At 40.8% G+C, this 22,235-nt stretch overlaps 1 protein-coding gene and 1 long non-coding RNA gene across 3 annotated transcripts in view; one reads left to right on the top strand and one right to left on the bottom strand.

The window, feature by feature from the left end:
• The first annotated feature begins 1,403 nt into the window (after positions 1–1,403).
• Positions 1,404–22,235, top strand: part of ASAH2 (N-acylsphingosine amidohydrolase 2) — a 62,128-nt gene continuing 41,296 nt past the window's right edge. Inside the window, exons 1-8 of one of the 2 annotated variants that reach the window (XM_070470573.1) lie at positions 1,404–1,764; positions 4,797–4,928; positions 5,530–5,544; positions 8,653–8,852; positions 10,819–10,968; positions 17,743–17,919; positions 18,185–18,312; positions 19,451–19,528. In XM_070470573.1, coding sequence (XP_070326674.1) covers positions 4,802–4,928; positions 5,530–5,544; positions 8,653–8,852; positions 10,819–10,968; positions 17,743–17,919; positions 18,185–18,312; positions 19,451–19,528 — 875 coding nt within the window. In that variant the 5' untranslated portion in view covers positions 1,404–1,764; positions 4,797–4,801. Of the gene's footprint in view, positions 1,765–4,796; positions 4,929–5,529; positions 5,545–8,652; positions 8,853–10,818; positions 10,969–17,742; positions 17,920–18,184; positions 18,313–19,450; positions 19,529–22,235 lie in introns of those variants that run through there. The other variant, XM_070470572.1, reaches the window with a different exon arrangement.
• The window catches only part of LOC110143868 (uncharacterized), a 34,598-nt gene continuing 33,225 nt past the window's right edge, over positions 20,863–22,235 (bottom strand). The window contains exon 4 of the long non-coding RNA XR_002315717.2: positions 20,863–20,954. This is a non-coding gene — a long non-coding RNA (uncharacterized lncRNA). The remainder of the gene's footprint in view (positions 20,955–22,235) is intronic.

Genomic DNA, 22,235 nt, shown 5'->3' with positions numbered 1-22,235 from the left:
ATATTATTCCATAATTATCTTCTGAAAGTCTGGTTAAAGTGATCTTATCTGACTCCATTGTGGATCATCTTGCTAGACTCAGTGGGAATGACCATGGCGTGGCTCCATGTTATAGAGAGAAAGATGGCTGGAGCGGTCCCGAAGAGACCACATTTTAGATCAAAGGGCCAGTGTAGAAGGCCTCCCCCATAGGAGAGAAGGATGGGACAAGGAAGTTTAAGGCCAAGTCACTAGTGGATATGTTGTTTCTGTTGTATCTTGATTGTATTTTGGAGAACTAACCTTCCCTCTTTGGGTATGGCCTTGTTAAATATCCCGTCAATGGAATATGGGGATGGGGAGATATATATACAGGTATATGGACAGGTATATGATCTGAGCTAAGTCAGGCAGATGCTATCTTTTAGGTACTGAATCCAGAGTGGAGCAATCGAAAGACCTAACATAGTTGGCATGCATCCATCTGATGGTGATGCCCTGAAGAGATGATTCAATAGTTCCTGCCACATAGATCCTTACAGCTTCCCTCCAGCCTTCCTGAGCCTTCATTTTCAACTTCTTTTGATGCCTTCTGGTAAATTGTTTTCTTTCTCTTTCCCCAGCTATCTTTAAGTTAGCTAGATTTGGTCTCAGAATTCTTGATGTCAAGCAACAAACATAAATATGCATGAAAAGGGAAAACAAAATCTTATCTAATACCATAGTTTGGCCTTTTCCCCTCTGTTGTAGCAAAGAGGTAGCTAAGACACATTTCTAAATGCCCTATCTGAAAGCACTTAAATCTAATGTTTCCATCAGAACTTTGGAGTTCGTCTCTCTTAAAACTCTGTGTAAAACTTAGCTGCCTATGTGGTCTTCAAATTGCTTCCTGAACAACATGGATTTACCAGGAAAGAAGGAGAAATTTGGTCTATTTCTTGTCTCTGTCTTTTGTGGGCCATTGATTAACTTCATGCTGTTATATAGGATACATTCTCTGAGATGAGGTAAGACAGTTTAGTTAAAAAAAAAGCTACATGGCTTATTATAGAAAATGCCAAGAACCAGAAAGATGAAAACAAAACTCACCCGTGATCTTCTCACCCGATAATTGCTTCTTAATATTTTTTTGCTGTACTTTTTAACAGTCTTTATGATCACATGTAAGTATTATATATTATATATATATTGTATATTTTGCAAAATATTGTAAATATTGTATATTTTACAAAAATGATATCATAATGTTTTGAAAATTTAATGACATGAAAAAAATTAAATGTCTTGAAATTGTTGTAAATGTTGCCTAGTGGGGCCCATAGCCCACACTAAGGTCCGGCATACATTATCATTCCCTCTTAATAAACTGGTTGAGTGACCAGGGATAAATAAATAAAGCAGGTACTTTCTGTGTGTGTGAGATCCAGGTTAGAGCTCTTGCACAGACCTTGATGGGCTGGAAGAGTTGTGTTGAAATCTGAAATGACCTTCACCCTGGTAGGCCTTCTGCAGCTCAGATCCTCAGTATCAGGCTGTGCCAGGGCAGAATTCGCTAATAAGCCATTTGTTATCAATACACTAATCTCTTCCAAGTACCAAACCCACAAAACTGTGCTAATGAGAACTCTTAACTTGCTTGCACATGACTGTGAAGATCTTTCCTCAGTAGGTTTCAGAAAGTGCTGAGAAGTCTCAACTGAGCAGCGTTCCAGGGGACGGGGGACAAGATTCTGGGCCACCATCTGCTTTACCAGGACACGCAAGTTCATCTGAGTGGTTGAGTCGGTAAGAATGCCTGCATTTTCTTGGAGGGAGGGATCTTGAATCATCTTATCTCAGGGATCTTCATTACACCTGGTTTTCTTAGCTTTGGAAACCCATTTTGCCAAAACACTACTTTTTACTGTTGCAGTCCTGAAAAATAGCGGACCTCAGGATATGGCAAGTGACATGCTACTGTATCATTACTGCCTTACCATTAACCTTGCAGGATTGTGCTAGAGTAAGTGGGAAGTATGTGAAAGTGTACAGTTCTTTATTTTTAAAAATTTATATATTTATTTACTTTTGTGGTGAGTGGGCTTTCTCAAGTTGCAGTGAGCGGGGACTACTCTCTAGTTGCATTGCATGGGCTTCTCATTGCAGTAGCTTCTTTTCTTGCAGAGCACGGGCTCTCAGGGCATTTGGGCTCAGTACTTGCGGCTCATGGACTCTAGAGCACATGTGGCACATGCGCTTAGTGGCTCCACAGCGTGTGTGATCTTCCTGGACCAGGGATCAAACTCATGTCCCCTGGCATTGGCAGGCAGATTTTTTACCACAGGGCCACCATGGAAGTATAGGAGTCCTTTAAAATATAATCACTGGTTCAACTTTCCAAGGACGTTTACCTTTTGAAGAGAGTATGAGGCCTTTGCTTTCATGTTTAAATTCAGATTTTAATCATTTTTAAAGGATAGTGTGTTGAAAAAAAATGGTAATATTGGGTTGGCCAAAAAGTTCATTCAGGTTTTTCTATATGAACTTTTTGGCCAACCCAATATGTTGGTGGTAATTTTGGCAACTAAATAAAGTGGTGAAATATATGAGGTATATCACTGTAATCCACGTAAGAAGTAAACTCTAATGCCAAGTGCCATTGTTGATTTGTGTAAAAGGTCAGTGGTGACAATTAGTTCATTAGAGCAAAAGTAGCAAAAAAAAATATCTGTATACACACATTCATATACATATTTCATATTATGTCTATTATACAGGCTTTTACCATGTAGCCACATTTACACATGTGATCTGCATATACATGCTTTAAGGTTGAGGGGTCTAGCTGCCAGTCTGGACCATTTTTAATGGCCTTCTTTGTGCTATCTCAGCTAGCAGGAAGGCTCATAGCAACCAAAGCTTCAAGCAAGAACTAGGTTTACAAGGTCTGAAGTCTGCTACTGAAAACAACAGCAACTGACTAGCAAACTTCTTTGAGTTATCAAAATTTTAGATGCACATGTTAGATGTGCTTTCTGACTCAGGGCTGACAGTGAAAGTTGTTTTGCCCTAAATTTGAAGATGTCTCTACCGGTCATGAAGTAAGACTGACCGCAGTGGTGATAAATGGTTGAGGAATGCCTACTAACAACCAACCAGGAAGTACAGGAAGATGTTTCAAGCTCTTCGTCCACTCCCAGTTCAGTACTACCTCTGAAGTGTTTGCTGTCAGACTGATTATTAACCTTTAGTCCATGGGTTGCAAAATAAAATGATGACAAAGACCATATAGATAAGGCTCACTGGGTACAGTGGCAGGTTGCAGAAGGGCTGCCCCATCGAAAAGGAACAGTGGCTACTAAGTTTTACAAAATTCTTGGCACACAGGAATGCTGGCTCAGTGTTGCCATATATTATGGAATATTTTGAAAGGAAGCCTGAAAGTTTCCTATATTTGCAGGAAGCCTATAGTTGTAAATGTAGATTCTATTTTTACAGATAAATTGTCACCTCTATCTTTCATCTTGTTGACTAAGTCAAATTGAAATGAAAAATTGGGCCATAATAAATACAGCTGATTGTTGCCAATTTACAGCTTTTGGGGGTAGCACCATCTTACCCAAGGCTTGGGACTCCAGTCCCACCTTACTACACAAGCTTCCTTAAGGTTAAGAAAATAGACTCTGAAGTTCCCACCTTGGATTTGTGATTCTTGAATACTAGTCTCATATAAACTCTCTTAGGCCAGTGAGGAGCACAGAGCCTTTGCTATTTTAGAACCTCATTGATAAATGCTAACATTCTGAACACTTACTACATTCCATGTAACAAAGTATTACTGTCATCTCATTACTGTCATCTCATTTTTATAAAAACTATACGATAGGTACTAAAATTATCATCATCACATCCCTATTTACAGATAGGGAAACTGAGGCTCAGTGTCAGGCACAATTTCCCGGGGTCATCTAGTAAGTGGCAGATGTGAGATTTGAACTGTGACACCAGATCTCACAACCCAATTTGTAACCATATTATACTTTCTCCTGCTGCACTGTGTGAATCTGTAGCTTCTCTAGTCCCTCTGAGTTGTGATGAATTCCAGGCCTAAAATGTCTTCATGAATCAGTAAGGACATTTTCTGCTTTTGTCGCACACAATGGCATTATCTTTATCCTCATCCTTTGACTTGGGGTTTGCAAAATGTGTGGGATCCTTCCAATCACTGAAGAGAGAAATTTTACAAATGCCTGGCTTTAGATCAGAGACGCCAATCTCCTTTTCGATGTTGTTTTCTATTCGGGTAGAAATCAAAAGTTAGGACAGGAGATTTAAAGGCCAGAGTTATATGTTTCACCTCCTTGTGGACAAGTTATTTAACCATGGCCACAGAGTACGGCCCTAACCACAGCCAGCTTTCTCACAAGTACAAGCCGTGTGGGTACATCAGTTATCCTTGTTGGCAGAAATGCTTCAGCCTAGACCAATATACAGAAAGCACCACTGCTGTGAATGAAAGCAGTATGATGTATCCTGGGAGTACATATAGGTTTTAGCTTTGTTGTCAATGCCAGATGAAGGGTGGCAGCTTCTAGGATGAGCACTGTGCTGAAAAGCATTTGGAAACCCCATGAGGATTCATCAAAGAGTGCTGTAATTGATTGGTCATGGACCAATGGGGCCATGGGCCATGGGACATGGACCTAGTGGCATTCCTGGTACAATCTGTTCTATGAAAGAGCTAAGATATCTCAGGCTTTGCAGCTTGAAACCTGTGTATTTTGTTATTCTTTTCCTGTCTCTTTCACAGTTCTCCTTCTGACTCTGTTTTTCCTCAGAAAAAATGGCCAAACGCACCTTTTCCAGCTTTGAAATATTCCTGATTTTCCTCCTCGTGTTGATGACAGGGATCACGGTGGCTCTTCTCAGTCTGTTGTTTATCACCAGTGGGACCATTGAAAATCACACAGGCAAGTATCGTGAGTACTCTCGGATGCTATTCCTAGCCTGTAGGAAATTTCTTCGTTATGGGGAATACCAAGGCAAGAAACAGTGTCTGCTGATACTGCTGATAATAGGGCACTTCACTGTGTACTTAAGCACCAAGGGATGGTCATCTAACCTTTCCATTAGTTGCTCTTTATGCATTGATAGCAATTTTTATCAAGTTTACCTTTGCCCCCAAATAGCCAGTGTGCTGTTCTGACATGCACTTATTTGTCTCACTTTTCCATTGATCTAAGTACAGCTTAGGATTCTTCAAGGCCCAGGGACTCCTGACCTCTTAATTTTCTCTTTGCCTTCGCTCTGGCAACATCTTCTCCTGGGGGGCCAAAGGAGAAGGAAAGACCTGCTGAATGTCAATTAGTCTGTGAAACTTTAGAGAAGGGATCTTGAACTCAAATCCCATGAAGGTCAATCAAGTCCCATAAATGAGGGGAGGTGGCCCACGGTGGGGGCAGGTGGCAGGTATTTCCGGTGAAGAGGGTCCACAGGGCCTCCTGAATGCCAACTGTTTATTGTCATGTTGTCACATGGACTCAACTCTCCTGAGTTCTCAATGAAAGCTAGAAATTGGGGGAGGCAGTTTAGACACCTTCCAGTTTTTTTTTTAATGTTGGAAACTAGATTGGAAAACTATCTAGGCTCCATTTACAGGCAATACCAGGTCCATAGGTCTTTGATGGTGCCTCTTCTTTGATAGGTTATATACCTAATAAACCTGCCGAGATTTTCCTGCCGAGACAGCGCTTCTCAGCAGGAAAGCCATGACAAACAGACAGTGTGTTGAAAAGCAGAGACATTACTCTGCCAACAAAGGTCCTATAGTCAAGGCTCTGGTCTTCCCAGTGGTCATGTATGGTTGTGAAAGCTGGACTGTAAAGAAGGCAGAGTGCCCAAGAATTGATGACTTTGAACTGTGGTGCTGGAGAAGACTCCTGAGGGTTCCTTGGGCAGCAAGGAGATCAAACCAGTCAATCTTAAGGGAAATCAACCCTAAATACTCATTGAAAGAACTGATGCTGAAGCTCCAGTATTTTGGTGATTTGATGCACACAGACAACTTGTTGGAAAAGTTCCTGATGCTGGGAAGAGGGCATCAGAGGATGAGATGGCTGGATGGCATCACTGATGCAATGGACATGAACTTGGGCAAACTTTGGGAGATGGTGGGGGACAGGGAGGCCTCTTATCCTGCAGTCCATGGGTTGCAAAGAGTCAGACGTGACTTGGTGACTGAACAACAATAACTAATAAACAGTACAAAAGACAGGTGGGGATTGAATGCTTTGACCAAAGTAAAGGGTGGGCTTTATTACCAAGAAATTCATCTCTATCATCTTCCTAGATTCCAGAGATCGGAATTGACATATAAACACTACTGTGTATAAAGTGGATAACTAATGAGAACCTACTGTATAGCACAGGAAACTCTACTCAGCGCTCTGTGGTGACCTAAATAGGCAGGAAATCCAAAAAAGAGGGGCTATATGTATACATACAGCTGATTCACTTTGCTGTATAGTAGAAACGAACACAACGTTATAAAGCAAATGCATTCCAAAAAAATGGGGAGTGGGCGGAGAGAGGGCTGTCCTTAGCCAGTGGAGAAAGAAGCAGTGCTGTTGAGCTCACTTTTCTCTTTTGCGGCCTCTTCTCTTTTCCAGCGTGTTCTCTACCTGTCTTCATATTTTGGATTCCCTGAAAACCGAAAGAAACAGAGATCCTCTTTTCTGGCAGTGGACAGAATGAATTTTATTGCTAGAAATAAAAGAATCCATAGGACTTAACCTAGTTTTCTGTTTTAAAATTAGAGCCTCAGAGTCTGAGGCTCAAAGAGGTTATAGTGAAAATAGTGAAAATACTGGCCACTATTTTCATTTTGTGTACAGGTGTGTTTAGTTGCTCTGTCGTGTCTGACTCTTTGCAACCCCATGGACTTTAGCCCACCAGGCTCCTATGTCCATGGGATTCTCTAAGCAAGAATACTGGAGTGAGTTGTCATTTCCTTCTCCAAGGGATCTCCCAACCCAGGGATCAAACCCAAATCTGCACTGCAGGCAGATAAAATGAGAAATTTACATAGAATGCTTATCATAGTGGTTGGTGGGAAGCAACCCTTCCATAAACAATAACTTCTATGATGAAAATAGTAAGCATTCTATGTAAATTTATCACTTAATTCCTACAAAACTGCCATAAAGGTAGGTGCTAGCCTTAGTACCATTTTAGACATCTGAAACTCCGAGATGGAAAATAAGCTCCTTGGTTATGTGATTAGATTTGGCGTTGGCCTGTAGCACATTTCTATGTTGATTATCAGTGAGGCAGTAGCGAAGGTGCCTATTTCCTTCCTTGCAATACTTGATGTTTTGTAGAATACTTGGGCTTACGGGTGGGAAGGCATGGATTCTAACTGTGCTTAGAATGTGCATGAAAGAGCAGTTGATTCTGAGTTGGAGAATCTGATTGGGTACCTGATTCATCATATGCTTTCTATGGAAACTTGGTTAAATCATATCTCCGGGTTTCAGTTTCCTTATAAGTAAAATGGAGGTGATTGGATGATGTGATCTCTAAGCTTTCTTGAGTTCCAGAATTCTGGAACCCAGAAGTCTGCTGTTAATCTCTTGCCTAAGTACTTTCTGACCACTGATGCATGTAACACTGACATGTGTTGCTTTGGCCAACCCTGGCTGTTGTCTGGGGTAGAAACAGACAAAATGAAATATATAAAATGTCTAAATGTGTAAATAAAACTGAAGCTATATGTCAGCCATTGTTATAAATTTTGACTATGTATTAAGATATTAATTGTCAATAAACCCTAGTAAGTAGGAGATGATTCATGTTATGAGAAAGTTATGTTACTTTTATTCATAGATGAAAAAAGTTGGGGTAAAATAGATTAAGTCATTTATTCAGCTAGTAAAGGTAGAGTTAATTTTCAAACCCCAGTTGTTTCTGATATCTGCCCTTTTAGTCTCTATCCCATTTTGCCTCCCTTATATTAGGGTGTGTGTGTGTGATGTTAATACAGGGTATATATATTAGAGTGCATACCTGTATGGTGATATGAGAACAGTTAACATAAGGTGGGACTGTGTTAACAAGTATACAATAATCTAAGTTGCATTAAGAATAAAAGATCTAGGTTGCATTAAGAATAAAACATCTAGAGCAGGGTAGAGAGAGTTGGGGTTACATTCTGGAGGTAAGGAGTTGAGCTGGATTTGGGTAGGATGGAAATGAACCACTCTAAAATGTAGTGGAGATTGACTGGTAAAATGGAGAGGAGTAAGGTCTCTGGATGGAGAGAATATTCAAACCCAGAGGCTGGGTTTAGTAGACTGTGGGCCAGGAACCTTGTGCCTGATTTGTTTGGCTGGAGTAGAAGTGCCAGGTGAATGAATGAAGAGCTCCAGTTTAACAGGAACAGCCGAGGGAGAAGTTAAAGGACATTTGTCAGAGACCTTTATTGTTAGGCTGAAACATTTCTGATCCATGAAAAAGATCCTCCTTGGGATAATGATACAAACCAAGTTCCTGAGATGTTTCTCACAGTGTATCTTGAACGTAAGAGAATATACAGAGATTATTACTTAGGAACCTGAATCTGTGTGTCCTAACTGAGGCCAAGTGCATGGGTTAAAATGTTGTTTCTTAAATATCTTATTTTGGTTTTTGATTCAGGTTCTCCATCCACCCAGGGCCCTCCAGCTACCCAGGGCCCTGCAGCCCCTCAAAACTCAACACCCCCCTGGGGCCCCACAACTACCCAGGCATCTCCAACACCCAGCACCCCAGAGCCTACCCTCTTTCAGAACTTCAGTGGTTACCATATTGGTGTTGGGCGAGCTGACTGCACAGGACAAGTATCAGATATCAATTTGGTAGGTAAATCATGGGATCCTTGAAGAGACTGTAAAACAAGTAATTTTATTATATAGTACCCTGCATTTACTCCTAATTGTTATGTCTTAATCTCCTCCATTTGTATTGACTTCACTGCTGTCTAACATTTTAAATATTGTACTATAAGGAAGAGGGAACTTTTAGTTAACCACAACTCCCTTGTAAACTCAACTGGCCCTTTTTTTATGAATGAAAGTGGCAGAGTGGGCAAACTCTGATACTACAGGGGATGGGCAGGTACCCCGAATGACTGAAGCAGGCCAATACAAGATGAATGTCTAGTAAGTCCTAAGCGTGGGGGGCAACAGAAAGTGGTGGGGACTGTGGTATAACTAGAAAGTTTGAGTGGTTTTAACTGATCATTGCCATGTAAGAGTGTGAAACTAGGGCTGCCTCACCTTATAGTTCTTTAAAGAGAAGCCAGGGCTTCCCTAGAGGCTCAGACCGATTAACAATCTGCCTGTAATGTGGGAGACTGGTGTTCGATCCCTGGGTCAGGAAGATACCCTGGAGAAGGGAATGGCTACCAACTTTAGTGTTCTTGCCAAGAGAATTCCATGGACAGAGAAGCCTGGTAGGCTTCTGCAGTCCATGGGGTCACAAAGAGTTGGACATGACTGAAAGACTGAGAGAGAGAGAGAGAGTGAAAGAGTTTCTGGATTGAAAATCTGAGGATTTAAATCTCTCTGTTGGAGAAGGCAATGGCCTCCCACTCCAGTACTCTTGCCTGGAAAATCCCATGGACAGAGGAGCCTGGTAGGCTGCAGTCCATGGGGTTGCTAAGAGTCAGACACGACTGAACGACTTCACTTTCACTTTTTACTTTCATGCACTGGAGAAGGAAGTGGCAACCCACTCCAGTGTTCTTGCCTGGAGAATCCCAGGGGCGGGGAGCCTGGTGGGCTGCCGTCTCTGGGGTCACACAGAGTCGGACACGACTGAAGTGACTTAGTAGTAGCAGCAGCAGTTGGAAAATGTAAGCTACTCTACTTAACACCGGAAATCTGGTGTGGGCCAACACTGTGTTAGCCAAGTAAAACCCTTTTTGGGGCCGGGGTGGCCTGTGGGCTGCTGGCATGCAACCTCCTGATGGTGATGTTAGACACACACTTCTAGCTACCCCTTCCTAGGGAATCAGAGCATGAGATTTCCTGATAGGATTTTTTTTCCCCTCCAACCAAATAATCTTTAGATTCTAGAAATTATTCCTTGTTGTCCATTCTGAAAAGTGACTCTGGAAAGTAAACTTTAAATGAGCACTCGCATGAGGGATAAGGCAAGCTGTAGAGGGACCCTGCTGAAGACCTAGGTGCAGCTTTTATGGGTACACTTTGTGACATGGTGAGAGAAGGGGTTTAAGATTGATGTATTTGGTGGGCTACAACATTGGGAGGGACAACATTGTAAAAGCCAGGGTGAGATACCCTCAGTAAAGATAACTGTGTCCTAAAGAAACCATTTTCTTTAGGAAAAAAACCAAAAACCAAAAAACCACACACCAGACAACCAAAGTGAGGAGGACTTCAGTCTTCAGGGTATTCCTAGAAATGTAGGATGATAGTCAAGGAAGTGTTTTCTTCTGTAGTACCTTACATAGGCTGGAGAAAAGATCCTGTTTCAACAGAAAAACCCTGAAAGGTCCCCAGCATTATAACACAATTCCCAAGTCACGCCAGCTCCTGCCTTGCCCACAGGCCAGCAAATAGCTTCTTCCAACCCAGCCATTACTTTGCCTCTTTCTGCACAGAGCAGTAAAGACTTTTTGTGTGTGTGTGATGTTGGCTTTACTCTTGAAAACACATGTCCTGTCTCACTCAGAGCCACAGTGTCACATGGATTGCTTTTCTTGGCCTTTCCTAAGTAGTCTCTTGTATGGTTGTGTCTGGCTTCTGGTAGCAACAGAATGAGAAGTGAGGAGTGGTCTGATGCCCTCTTCCTCTTCAGATGGGCTACAGCAAAACTGGCCAGTATGCACGGGGCATCCTCACCAGGTTGTACAGTCGTGCGTTCATCATGGTGGAGCCGGATGGGTCCAATCGTGTAGTGTTCGTCAGCATCGACATAGGCATGGTTTCCCAGCGACTCAGGCTGGAGGTAAGTGATTGGGGTGACAAAGAGTTGCCGTGGTTTAAAGGCAAAGCCTGCAGGTGAATGTAAATAAGGAACTAAGCTCTCCTGGGTTTCTCACCTGGTGAATTTCCACTACCCTCAGGGTTATAAGCTCTTGACAATCCAGCTGATAATCAAGTGAGGAGGATGAGCCTCATTATTCCATTCTAAGTCAGCTTGGTCAGACCTTGCTTTCCATACTGCTGATGGCTTGTCATCATTATTAATGCCAATATATTTCACAAGCTTATTATGTCGCAGGTTACTTTCCTGTATACTCTGTCATTTAATCTTCTTTGTTAGAAGTCTGAGAATGCCAGTTAATTACTAACCCTTCCCTCAAGTTTTTAGACAATTGAAAATAGTTGCAAGGAATGAAAGAGAATTCAAATGCAACTCTGAGATAAAATTGGCCATAAATTGCTGAAGCTAGGTGAAAGCACACTGTACTATTCTGATGTATACATATTTGAAAATGTCCTTAATAAAATTTAGAAGATTACATTAGCCCTCTTAATCTATAAACTGTGTTGCAGAATATCGCAGGGCCTGTGATTTTTTCCCCAATTTAGATCATGTTACCCCACTGTGGGAAAGATGAGCTCAGCAGCAAGGTACCTGGGAGTCCTGGGCAGGCAGCTTAAAAGATGCAAGGGGTAGAGGAGGGAGAGAGAAATAGTGATAGACAGGGAGACTTCCAAGTATGTCTCTCAGCCAATTTCTAGACCCTGATCCAATTATATTTTCTCCAGGGATCAGGACACAGAAAGAAAGTATACACTCCATGTCTGCTCACATATTCACAAATGTGAGAAAGAGGAGAGTCTAGAACATCCAGAATGATGACCATCAAATGTCCACTATTCAGTGTCATGTTCTATCAGCCTCACCAAATACTTGCTCCTCTTGTGTGAAAGGGCTGTGTGAAGGAGCCAGGAAGAGGGATGATGAGAGAGCTTAAAAGCATGTCTTCAGTGTCACCCACTTATGGGGAATAGGATGGGAGCCTCTCACATCTGTGGAAACATGAGGAGCAGAGGATGCAGTGCTTTTCCAAGCCCTGCACTTAACACAGCTATGAGGTGGGTCTGTTGTCGTCCCCGATTTATAGATAAAGAGACTGAGTCTTAGAGAAGGTTGAGTAACTTTCCGAAGTTCACACAGTTAGCAAACAGTAGAGCTGAATTCTGAACACATATATATGCCTGGTACCAGAGCCTACATTCTTAAAAGTGAGGTCATTCTCTTATCTTGGAGAGCATTGACTTTTTGCAAGGCACTTTGTTGGTCACTTCAGGGGACACACAGCTAAATGAATCATAAGCCTTGTTGATGAACTCACTACCTAGTCGGGGGATTAGAGGAAGGACTGTACCAGAAATATACAAATAACTTTAATTTATTGGAATGAATGACAATGGTATACTATAGATATCTATTCATGAGTAATAAATAGCTCCCCCCAAATAGGGACTTAATGGACATCTGTTGTTTTATCTCATCATTCTGTTGATGAGGAATTCAGAGCTGGCTTAGCTAGGTGGTTCTGAATTAGGGTAGTTGGCAGTCAAGGTGTTGGCAAAGGCTGCAGTCATCTGAAGGTTCAGGTAGGCTAAAAGATCCACTTTCAGGATGATTCACTCTTGTGGCTACTGACAGTTTCCTCACTGTCCATATCCTCATGACAGAGCAACTGGTCTCCCTTATAGTGAGTAACTCAAAAGAGCAGTGGAAATGGCACTTGAATGGGTAGAGTTTTATTTATTTAATATTTGTTGTTATTTATTTATTTGGCTGCACCAGGTCTTAGTTGTAGCATGTGAGATCTAGTTTCCTGACCAGGAATCAAACCCAGACCCCTGCATTGGGAGCAAGGAGTCTTAGGCCCTAGACCACCTGGGAAGTCCCTGAAAGAGTAGAATTGGTTGACTTGGGGGAGAAAGCTATCAAATCAAGGGGACAGCTTGATTTGTACATGTACAAATCATATACACAGAAACACAGGGAGAAATGTAAATGGAAATATGCCTGGAAGATATGTTGGTCATAATTTGTAGGCCTCTGGAATGCTTGGTTGTTTATAATTCTGGGTGATGGAGATTCTTAGAAAACTTTTGCAAGGGAGCGGTGCAAACACAGTTCTGCTTTAGGATGATTAATCAGACGGTGATGTTTGAGGTAGGTTGAAATAGATCAGCGAGAGAGGTGAAGACACACACCTTAAATTAACATCCAGGCTCTATTGATGAGACTTCAGTTGGGAAAACAGTAATCGCACCAGGCATTTCAAATGGGGGATAAGGTATGGGGAGATTTTACAAGGTGTTATTATGTCCTCTGACAGATTGGGAAACTGATTTTCAGAGTACCAAGTAACTTGTCTAAGGGTACTCAGCTAGGAACCCTCAGAACTGGGATTCAAACACTGACGTCTTCCTGCTGGAGAGTATGGTCATAACCACAGCACTATACTGTTTTTCTGAGGAATCAAAAATGGTTCTGATTGGGAAATTGTGGCTTCATTAAGTCAAAATAAGACTTCAAACTTCTGTGCTTTCCACACTCTACCTTTGGGGGTAGAGTATGGGGGGGATAGGGATTTAATGTGTTGGGTTAGAGACCACTATCCAGTCAATTGGAGAAGGCAATGGCAACCCACTCCAGTACTCTTGCCTGGAAAATCCCATGGAGGGAGGAGCCTGGTAGGCTGCAGTCCATGGGGTCGCTAAGAGTCGGACACGGCTGAGCGACCTCACTTTCACTTTTCACTTTCATGCACTGGAGAAGGAAATGGCAACCCACTCCAGTGTTCTTGCCTGGAAAATCCCATGGAGGGAGGAGCCTGGTAGGCTGCAGTCCATGGGGTCGCTAAGAGTCGGACATGACTGAGCGACTTCACTTTCACTTTTCACTTTCATGCACTGGAGAAGGAAATGGCAACCCACTCCAGTGTTCTTGCCTGGAGAATCCCAGGGACAAGGGAGCCTGGTGGGTTGCCGTCTTTGGGGTTGCACAGAGTTGGACACAACTGAAGTGACTTAGCAGCAGCAGCATCCAGTCAATAGTGGGCACCATTTAACCATCTCTTCCAATTTTTACTTCCCCTGCAATCTGAGACCCAGAGGAAAGACTTTGAAATGAACCCACTTCCTTATCCTGTTAATTCAAGGGGAAAATGTGAAAAATAAATCTAATTAGACTAGTGCCATTAAGTTTATGATAACACCGGTTTTAGTCAGGTTCTCAGCCTCACCTCTAAGAGTGATAACATTTGCAGCATGGAGAAAAGGTTAAAGAAAAGATCTCCAAGCAGTGACGCCGGACAGGAGAACAGAGTGACTTTTCTAGCTCTTTCCACGTCACGTTTCCAAGAGTGTCAGCAATAGGAAGTGGAATGGAAACTGAAGTCAGACAATTGAGCTATAGACATTAATATAACTTTATAGGTCTATATAAAAATATTCCTCCTTTCATGAAGTAGGAAACATGCTACTTATAATGGTTATTGGCAGGTGTTGTTAATAGATGACGGAGTCTTTAATTTTTTTCTTTTTCCCAGAAGTCTCACATGTCTGACTTCATCTCAGAGACTAAAGCTTAGGATAAGATTTCTGTGAGCTGTTTGTAGTCTTTTCGTTTTGAAATTCAAGATTCATGATTTCTATGTTTTTAAGAGCTTGATTCTTGCATAAAATGTACTTAATGTACTTAATTCTAAAAATCCTGTTACAGTTCATTAGAAGTAAAAATGGGTGGGACATTAGAGTTTGAAAGTTGACTGACAGTTCTTTCTTTTCCACAACCTTCTTGCCTTAGTTACATAATTGTAAAAATATCAGCTTCTATTTTTAATAAAATTTTTATTTTATATTGTGGTATAGCCAGTTAACAATGTTGTGATAGCTTCAGGTGCACGGCAGAGCGACTCAGCCTTACATATATACTTATACATTTTCTACTAAACTCTCCTCCCATCCAGGCTGCCACGCGACATGGAACAGAGCCCTCTTTGCTTTGTAGTAGGTCTTTGTTGGTTATCCATTTTCAGCATAGCAGTGTAGAACATCAGCTTTTTACTTTGCTTAAGCTTTTATGTTGCCCATTCATTGACGGTTTCCCCTTCTCCCTACAGACGTTTCTTCTTCATGAAGCAGTAATAGTTACTGTGTAAAACAATATGTAAGAGTGAGGAAGAGTTGGGCTGAAATTAGCATCAAACAGAAAGAATGTGGAACCTTACTGGGATGAAGAATGTGGGCTTGTAATGTTGGTCTTTATTGTTGCTGTTAAGTCACTAAGTTGTGTCCTACTCTTTGCCACCCCATGGACTGTCCATGGGGTTCTCCTGGCAAGCATACTGGAGTGGTTTGCCATTTCCTTCTCCAGGGAATCTCCAGATCAGGGCTTAAAGCTGTGTCTCCTGCATTGGCACACAGTGCAGATTCTTTACCACTGAGCCACCAGGGAAGCCCAGTGTTGGTCTAATTCCTTTCTATTTCCTTTCCACATTTTCCTGGTATTGCTTACATGGATGTGGTAAATCTAGCAATCAGTATTTGGGACATGGAGAAGTTAAGGAGGCCAGATGGTTTGTGATATCTCTTCCTGATTCAATGACCACATGACTAGAATGAGGGTGGTGGAGCTCTTTACCTAAAATAGAAGAAGTTAAATGGATGTGTTTATGTAGGTGCAGTAGGTAACACACCAGTTGCTGCTGCTTCTTTATGCACCCGTGGTGTGCTGGAACTCGCTTGTACCACCTAGTGAGGATTGATTGATTGTCAAATATTTAGAAACTTTGTGAACTGGAGGTTAAACTTTTGGTAGTTTGAAATTCACTATGGTGAGAGTATTTACATCATGGAAATTGGCAGATGATACAAATAAGGGTTTTCTTTTTTCTTTCAGAGAAACTGTTTATCAGCATACTACTGCCTATGCCATACTCAAAATGGACAGCACTGCTAATCAAAAAAGGCACTCTTTTGGGTCTTCCCTGGTGATCCAGTGGTTAAGATTCTGTGCTTCCATTGCAGGGGGCTTGGGTTTGATCCCTGGTCAGTGAACTAAGATCCTACATGCCCTATGACATGCCACCCCCACCCCAAAGTACTCCTTTTTGCTAAGCCCAGATTTGGATTCAGAATCCTTCTCAGCACACTACTTCTGATAGCAGCCACCCACAAACAGGACTAAATGCATGAGATAAGCAGTATTTGCCTGCTCTGACATAAATGAGTTTTCACTATTGTCCCTGGTATTAGGTTATAGTATCTTACACTGAGGAAGGTTGCTTTGGGATTGACACTTTTGCTGGAACATTTTAATAATTTTTAACAAAAAGGCCAAAACATGTTTCACAAGCCACAGTGATGTCAAACTTTATATTGCAGATGATTAGAGCAAAACTAGAAATAGGTATTCAGCACTAATGCAGTATTTCAAAGTCAATTATACTTCAATAAAAAGAGACACTTTAGCCAAAAAAAAAAAAAAAAAAGAGAGAGAGAGAGAGAGAGAAATAGGTACTCGGCAACATCACTAATTTTCTGTTGTTTTCTTGATGTGTGTATATCCTCCAAAGACATTAATTATTTATTATTTCTTCGGATGTTCATTGACTAATTCAATGAACATTTACTGACTCTTTGAATTAGGTATCTACTGCATGCAGCAAGTCATCAGAAAACTCAGTGGCTTAAAGTAACAATAATTATGTGTTATTGCTCAGGATTTGGTGAGTGGCTGTGTTGGGTGAGTCTGACTTGTGTTAGAACCACAGCCACATATCATTACTTTTGTATCATGAGGTTAACTCAAGATATTGGCTGTGACTGCAAGTGTTTGAAGCTGGTCTGAGGATGAGGGATCACCTTCCACGGTTGCTCACCAATGGCCAGCAAGTTAGTGATGACAAGATGATTCCTTTCCCCATGAGCCTACCCACAGGGATGCTGGGGTGTTCTCAGGTCATAGCGGGCGGTCTTCCCCAGACCAAGAAGTGTAAGTGTCTGTGTCTGGGAATACTGAGTTCTTCATTTTGGGAAATGAGACAGTGAAAAGGTTTTTCCCCTGCCTGTTCACTGCTCCCAGGGTGCTGGCCCCACTCAACTCCGGTATTGCATGACCATCTTGCTCTCTTTGGTTAAGCCTCTGATGAAAGGCAACATCTGTGGAAAGATCGTTCCTCACTAATGCCTATCATGTTCTTTTCCCTTACCTAACAATATTTTTTCTTAGCATCTATCACTCTGTAATGTAATATTACATATTTTTCTTTCTCTAACTAGAATAACAACTTTTTCAGGGTAGGGACCTCGTATATCCCTAGTGCTTAGAACAGTGTCTGGACAATGAACTGGTGAGAGTACTAGGTCTATAGGTAGACTTGGATCTAGACTCTGACTCTGCTGTTTGTTATATCACTGGGAAACTTATTTTACTTCTGGACACATCAATGTTCTTAGCTAAAAGATAAGATTAAAAATACCTACCTCTTGGTGGTGTTATAAAGATTTTTAAATGGCATGATGTAATACCTAGCATTGTGCTTGCACGTGGGAAGAATTTATAAAATGTTAGCAATTGCAATTATGGTTGATGTCATTGTTACTGAGATGATAAACTCAAGCATAGAGTGAAAGGTCACTTAACAGGGATGTCCAGCATAGGGATTAGCCTCATCAGAGCTTTTTCTCAGGCTAAGCACCTGTGTTATTCCTCTTCTTAGTTCTGCTTGTTCTTTTTTTCTTCAAGGTCCTGAGCAGGCTGCAGAATAAATACGGCTCCCTGTACAGAAGAGACAACGTCATTCTGAGTGGCACGCACACACACTCGGGTCCAGCAGGATATTTCCAGTACACAACATTTGTAGTTGCCAGTGAAGGATTTAGCAATCGAACTTTTGAGTACATGGTCACTGGCATTGTGAAGGTAGGCAAGGGAATTTCAAGGCAACTGTTGTTTAGCATTGCTTACAGCACCTTAGGAGAGGTCTCTTATGATACAAAGAGTCCCTATAGGATCTCGGATACCAGCTCAGAATGACACCAGCTCTGTGGCTCTCCAGCTTTCATCCCATAGAAGGGCTAAGTTGGAGACAAAAGAAATTGTCCACAGTGCTCTTCTATTTATATCAACTAAGTTCTTATGCCCACTAGGATTTCTAACTTTACAACCTTTTTTTTTTAACCCATAGAGCATTGAGATAGCACACACAAATATGAAACCAGGCAAAATCTTTATCAATAAAGGGACTGTGGATGGTGCACAGATCAACCGAAGTCCTACTTCTTACCTTCGGAATCCACAGTCAGAGAGAGCAAGGTGAGGGGGCCAGTTATCGGAATGAAATGCATGTGCTTTCCCTTAGGAACTATCAACAAAATCTAAGGACAGGGTTGTTAGTTGATGGATATGGCGAGAGCCTGAAGGAGTGTTAAGGCTGAAATAATTTAAAAGCTGTCTATAATCTAAAACAATCAGAAATAAAATGAGACTGTAGAAGCACAGAAAAACCTGTGTACACATCTTCCTACTTTGCTGGCTGTGGGAATTGGATGTGAATGTTTGAAGGATTCTAGGCTTTCAAATCAGGTGCAACTGTGGTCTTGTCTTAGCTTTATCTCTTTGTAGTTGTGTGACCTTTATTGATTTACTTAAATCTTAATTTATTGGCTCTCAGCTTCTCATCTGTAAAATGCAAAAATATGCATAACATATGTTTGTTCAATTAATGAATAGCTCTTTTTATTACATTATTCAGAAGAAATCATTTTAGTCCAGGGGAATGTAGCAAGATAGATAAGGTAAAAGAATAAAGAAATTGGCATGAAGAGCAAGCCATAAAACTGACATAATTGAATGGGACAACTTAAGAAAGGTCATTATTTAAAATTTTTTTTAATGTGATAAACTGGGTTTATGACAGAAGAGAAGTACTTGGCTACTATGGCAAAATAAAATAATATCTCACTTCAACCTGACATTTTTATTTGTTTACTTTTTTTCTGATAGATTTCAAAGGAGTTGAGTTTTAGAAAATATACTCTGATTTCCCTCCAAAGGACATAAAAGAACCCTTTAAGTTGTAGGTCAGGCATGCTTTTGAGTTTGCACATTACCTGCTATTTTTAAGAGATTTCATTAAGACTTGATACAAGTAGAAATTTCAAAGACTAATCCTTTCCATAAGAAATAATATATGTTATATAATATTGCAGATATTATATAAAAACATACATTTCATCTCGTTATCTGACCTGTGCCCCTAACTTTGGTCACAGTTGCAAACATTTCTTTAAGCTAAGAAATAAGACCCTGGATGCAGTTTGTAGGATTACAAGTATCAGGGAACCTTGCTTACTGAGAGTCATTTTGTTTTTTGTGTCAACTTCTGCTTTGTCATACACAAGGGCCAGGCTCTAGCCTAGAACTCACTAAGTTTGTTTATTTTGCTGACTAGGTATTCTTCAAATACAGACAAGGAAATGGTGCTCTTGAAAATGGTGGATTTGAATGGAGAAGAGCTGGGTCTTATCAGGTACTCTGTTTATTTTTTTCTTTTTTTAAATTCTGTTTGGATACATTTCTTTATATTACAGAGAGGGAAAAAAGAGATCAGAATAGTGGCAGGAGAGGCTAAGAATAAGCTGAGTGTTTGAGTTGGAGCTGGGATCCAGCCATGGGCCCTTGGGTATGGTTCTCAGCATCCCGGGTCTAATAAAAGGATTATGTGAATGAGGGATCTGAGTGAAGGAGTTTAACACAGTGTCTGACATAGGATGGACTCAGTAAATGCTGGTGGTTATTACTGTATCAAGATCTCATGTGGAGGTGATTATCACTTTGTCAAGATATCATGTATTAGATAGAGGACAATGATCTCTTGGAAATGAGAAAACAGTCTGACCAACCAGGCAGGTGACTATGAGTTTGAGATTATTGACCTATGTTTATCTAAAAGGAATAAGTTAAGTCTAATGCAGTACAATGCCAGTTAGTGATGAAAGCAGAACAGAGACCATCTAATGGAAGCAGATGAGGTAAAATTACTGCTTGGCAGATATTTTAGGCCCCATTTTATATGTAAGAAAACACATGGATTTTGTTTTATTTGAAAGTAAGACATTTGTATTCCTATGTGATTTTGATTGCTGTAACGAAACTGACTAAGGTGTTGCCTGGGTGGGTAACAGTCCCAGACACTTTGTCCAGTGGACTTCCAGATTGATGCACGAATGCCCTAAGGAAGTGGATGATAGCACATGGGTGTGAGAGTCAAATGGCTTGGGTTCACTCTGGACTCTCATTCTTAGTAGCTGTGTGACTTTGGTCAAGTTTCTTAACTTCTCTGTGTCTGTTTTCTTACTCTAAAATTGAGGGATAAAATGAGTCCTTAAATACTGATAATAATTTCATAAAGGAAGTAGAGATCTATCAGAGAGGATTATAAAATAGCTATGAAAGTGAAATATCTGTGAAAGTTTCTGTGTGAGTAAAATTAAGTAACTTAAAAATAATAAGAGGTGAAGAAAAACGTGAAAGATTATGATTAGTCAGTTCAGATACTAGAGTTGGTTCTAACTGCATGGAGAACGCATGATGGCAAGGAGTTCACATTTCAGTCTTAGGTACAGGTTTTCAGATTTGAATTCAAGCCCAAACCCTGACTCTTACTAACCCTGTGTCCTGGGGAAAGTAACTTATCTGCTTATATGTCAACTATCCTGTTTGAAAATGAGAATAGTAATACCTCTTAGGATTATTTGAAGATTAAATCAGATAGTGCATGCAAAACTCTAGTTCTGTGCCCGGCATAGAAAGAATTTAATAATTTTAGCTGAAAAGTAAGAAGTAAATAATACAGTACCTCTTCTGAAAGTTCCATTATTGGCATATTGGTATGCTTGAACTTCTTAGCATTGGAGTTAGTTCTTTGTAGTTAAAGTGAGGTTACTAAAAATTCCCTGATAAACATTATTATTATGGGCTGATGTAATAGAATTCATTCTTTGAGTACAGTTAATTCATCTATTGATTAGTTGCCACCCAGCATTTAACACAGTAGTCTTTGTAAATGTCAGACATGCAATTATGTTCTTGAGGTATATTTTTATGAATCAAACATAGACCCTATCTTCAAGAGTCTTACAGGCTAGTGGGATGGTTAGGGCTGGAGAATGAGACAGAAACAGACAGACAAGTAATCATAATGTAAATCAGATGGTTGTCAGTGCTATCACCTGGGACTGAGCTCTACCTGGGAGCTTAGTGGAAGGCTTCAAGGAGGAAATGACATTTGAACTGTATTTGAAGGAGCCATGAGATTTCTCAGGGGGCCAGGAGAAAACTGCATTATGAGGCCAGAGTATGAGCTTAGGTCAGGAAGTGGGTGAGAGATGAATCTGGAAGGGTAAGCTACCTCTTGATTTTTGAGTACCTTCGTGGGGAATTTGGTTAGGAGACAGTCAGGGAGAACATGTATGTATGGCTAGTTAGATGAAAAATCTCCAAATCTGTTAGAAAAAGAAGATGCCTTTTCCCTTATAGTTTCTACCTAATTCTTGGCTGAATGACTGAGACCATTCATGATTCCCTTTTACTAGTTTCTGAGTCATTGAACAATGCCAAGAGAATTCTCAATGATATTTTGGGGGCCAGATGTTTCTTGCTTCCTTGCATATAACTATATAATATATCTGGAAGTCCCAGGGTCAACTGTCAAGGTTATAATGATGCTTTTCCATCTGCTGTGCTTAACAGCCTGCAATAACTTTCTATTGTTTCTGTTGCTGCCATATGTTATCCTTGATGTAATTGCCCCTGCAATTGCCTCTTGTTGCATAGGGATAATTGCTCTCTGAATACATTAAAAATGGTCCAAAACATAAAGTCAAATCTGGGCCGCTAAGTAACTCAGCCACCATATGTAGGTACCTGCTGTGAGATAGAATCCCAAGGTATGAGGAGTTTGGAAGCACAGCATCTCAGATTTACAGAGTATAAAGTCACCAAGTTTAAATTTCAGCTTACAAAAGTGATGCCACCTGTCCAGTGTCATGGCCAAGACTATTCTCTTTAATGAAAACCATGTTGAAGTTCATCATTTATTCTTTGCTACTTTCATTTTTATTTTCATTTCTTCACTTAACAAGTCTGAACCAGTCACCTACTATATGCCAGGCAGTGTTTTCCAGTCCTTGAAATGATTCCTTTCTAGTTAAAGGTCCTAATGTAAGAAGTCAAAT

The sequence above is a fragment of the Odocoileus virginianus genome, chromosome 7, assembly GCF_023699985.2.
Source record: "Odocoileus virginianus isolate 20LAN1187 ecotype Illinois chromosome 7, Ovbor_1.2, whole genome shotgun sequence".
In the NCBI taxonomy this organism is placed as follows: domain Eukaryota; kingdom Metazoa; phylum Chordata; class Mammalia; order Artiodactyla; family Cervidae; genus Odocoileus; species Odocoileus virginianus.
The sequence above is the reverse complement of the archived record's forward strand: the minus strand, read 5'-3'. Positions and strand labels throughout refer to the sequence as shown.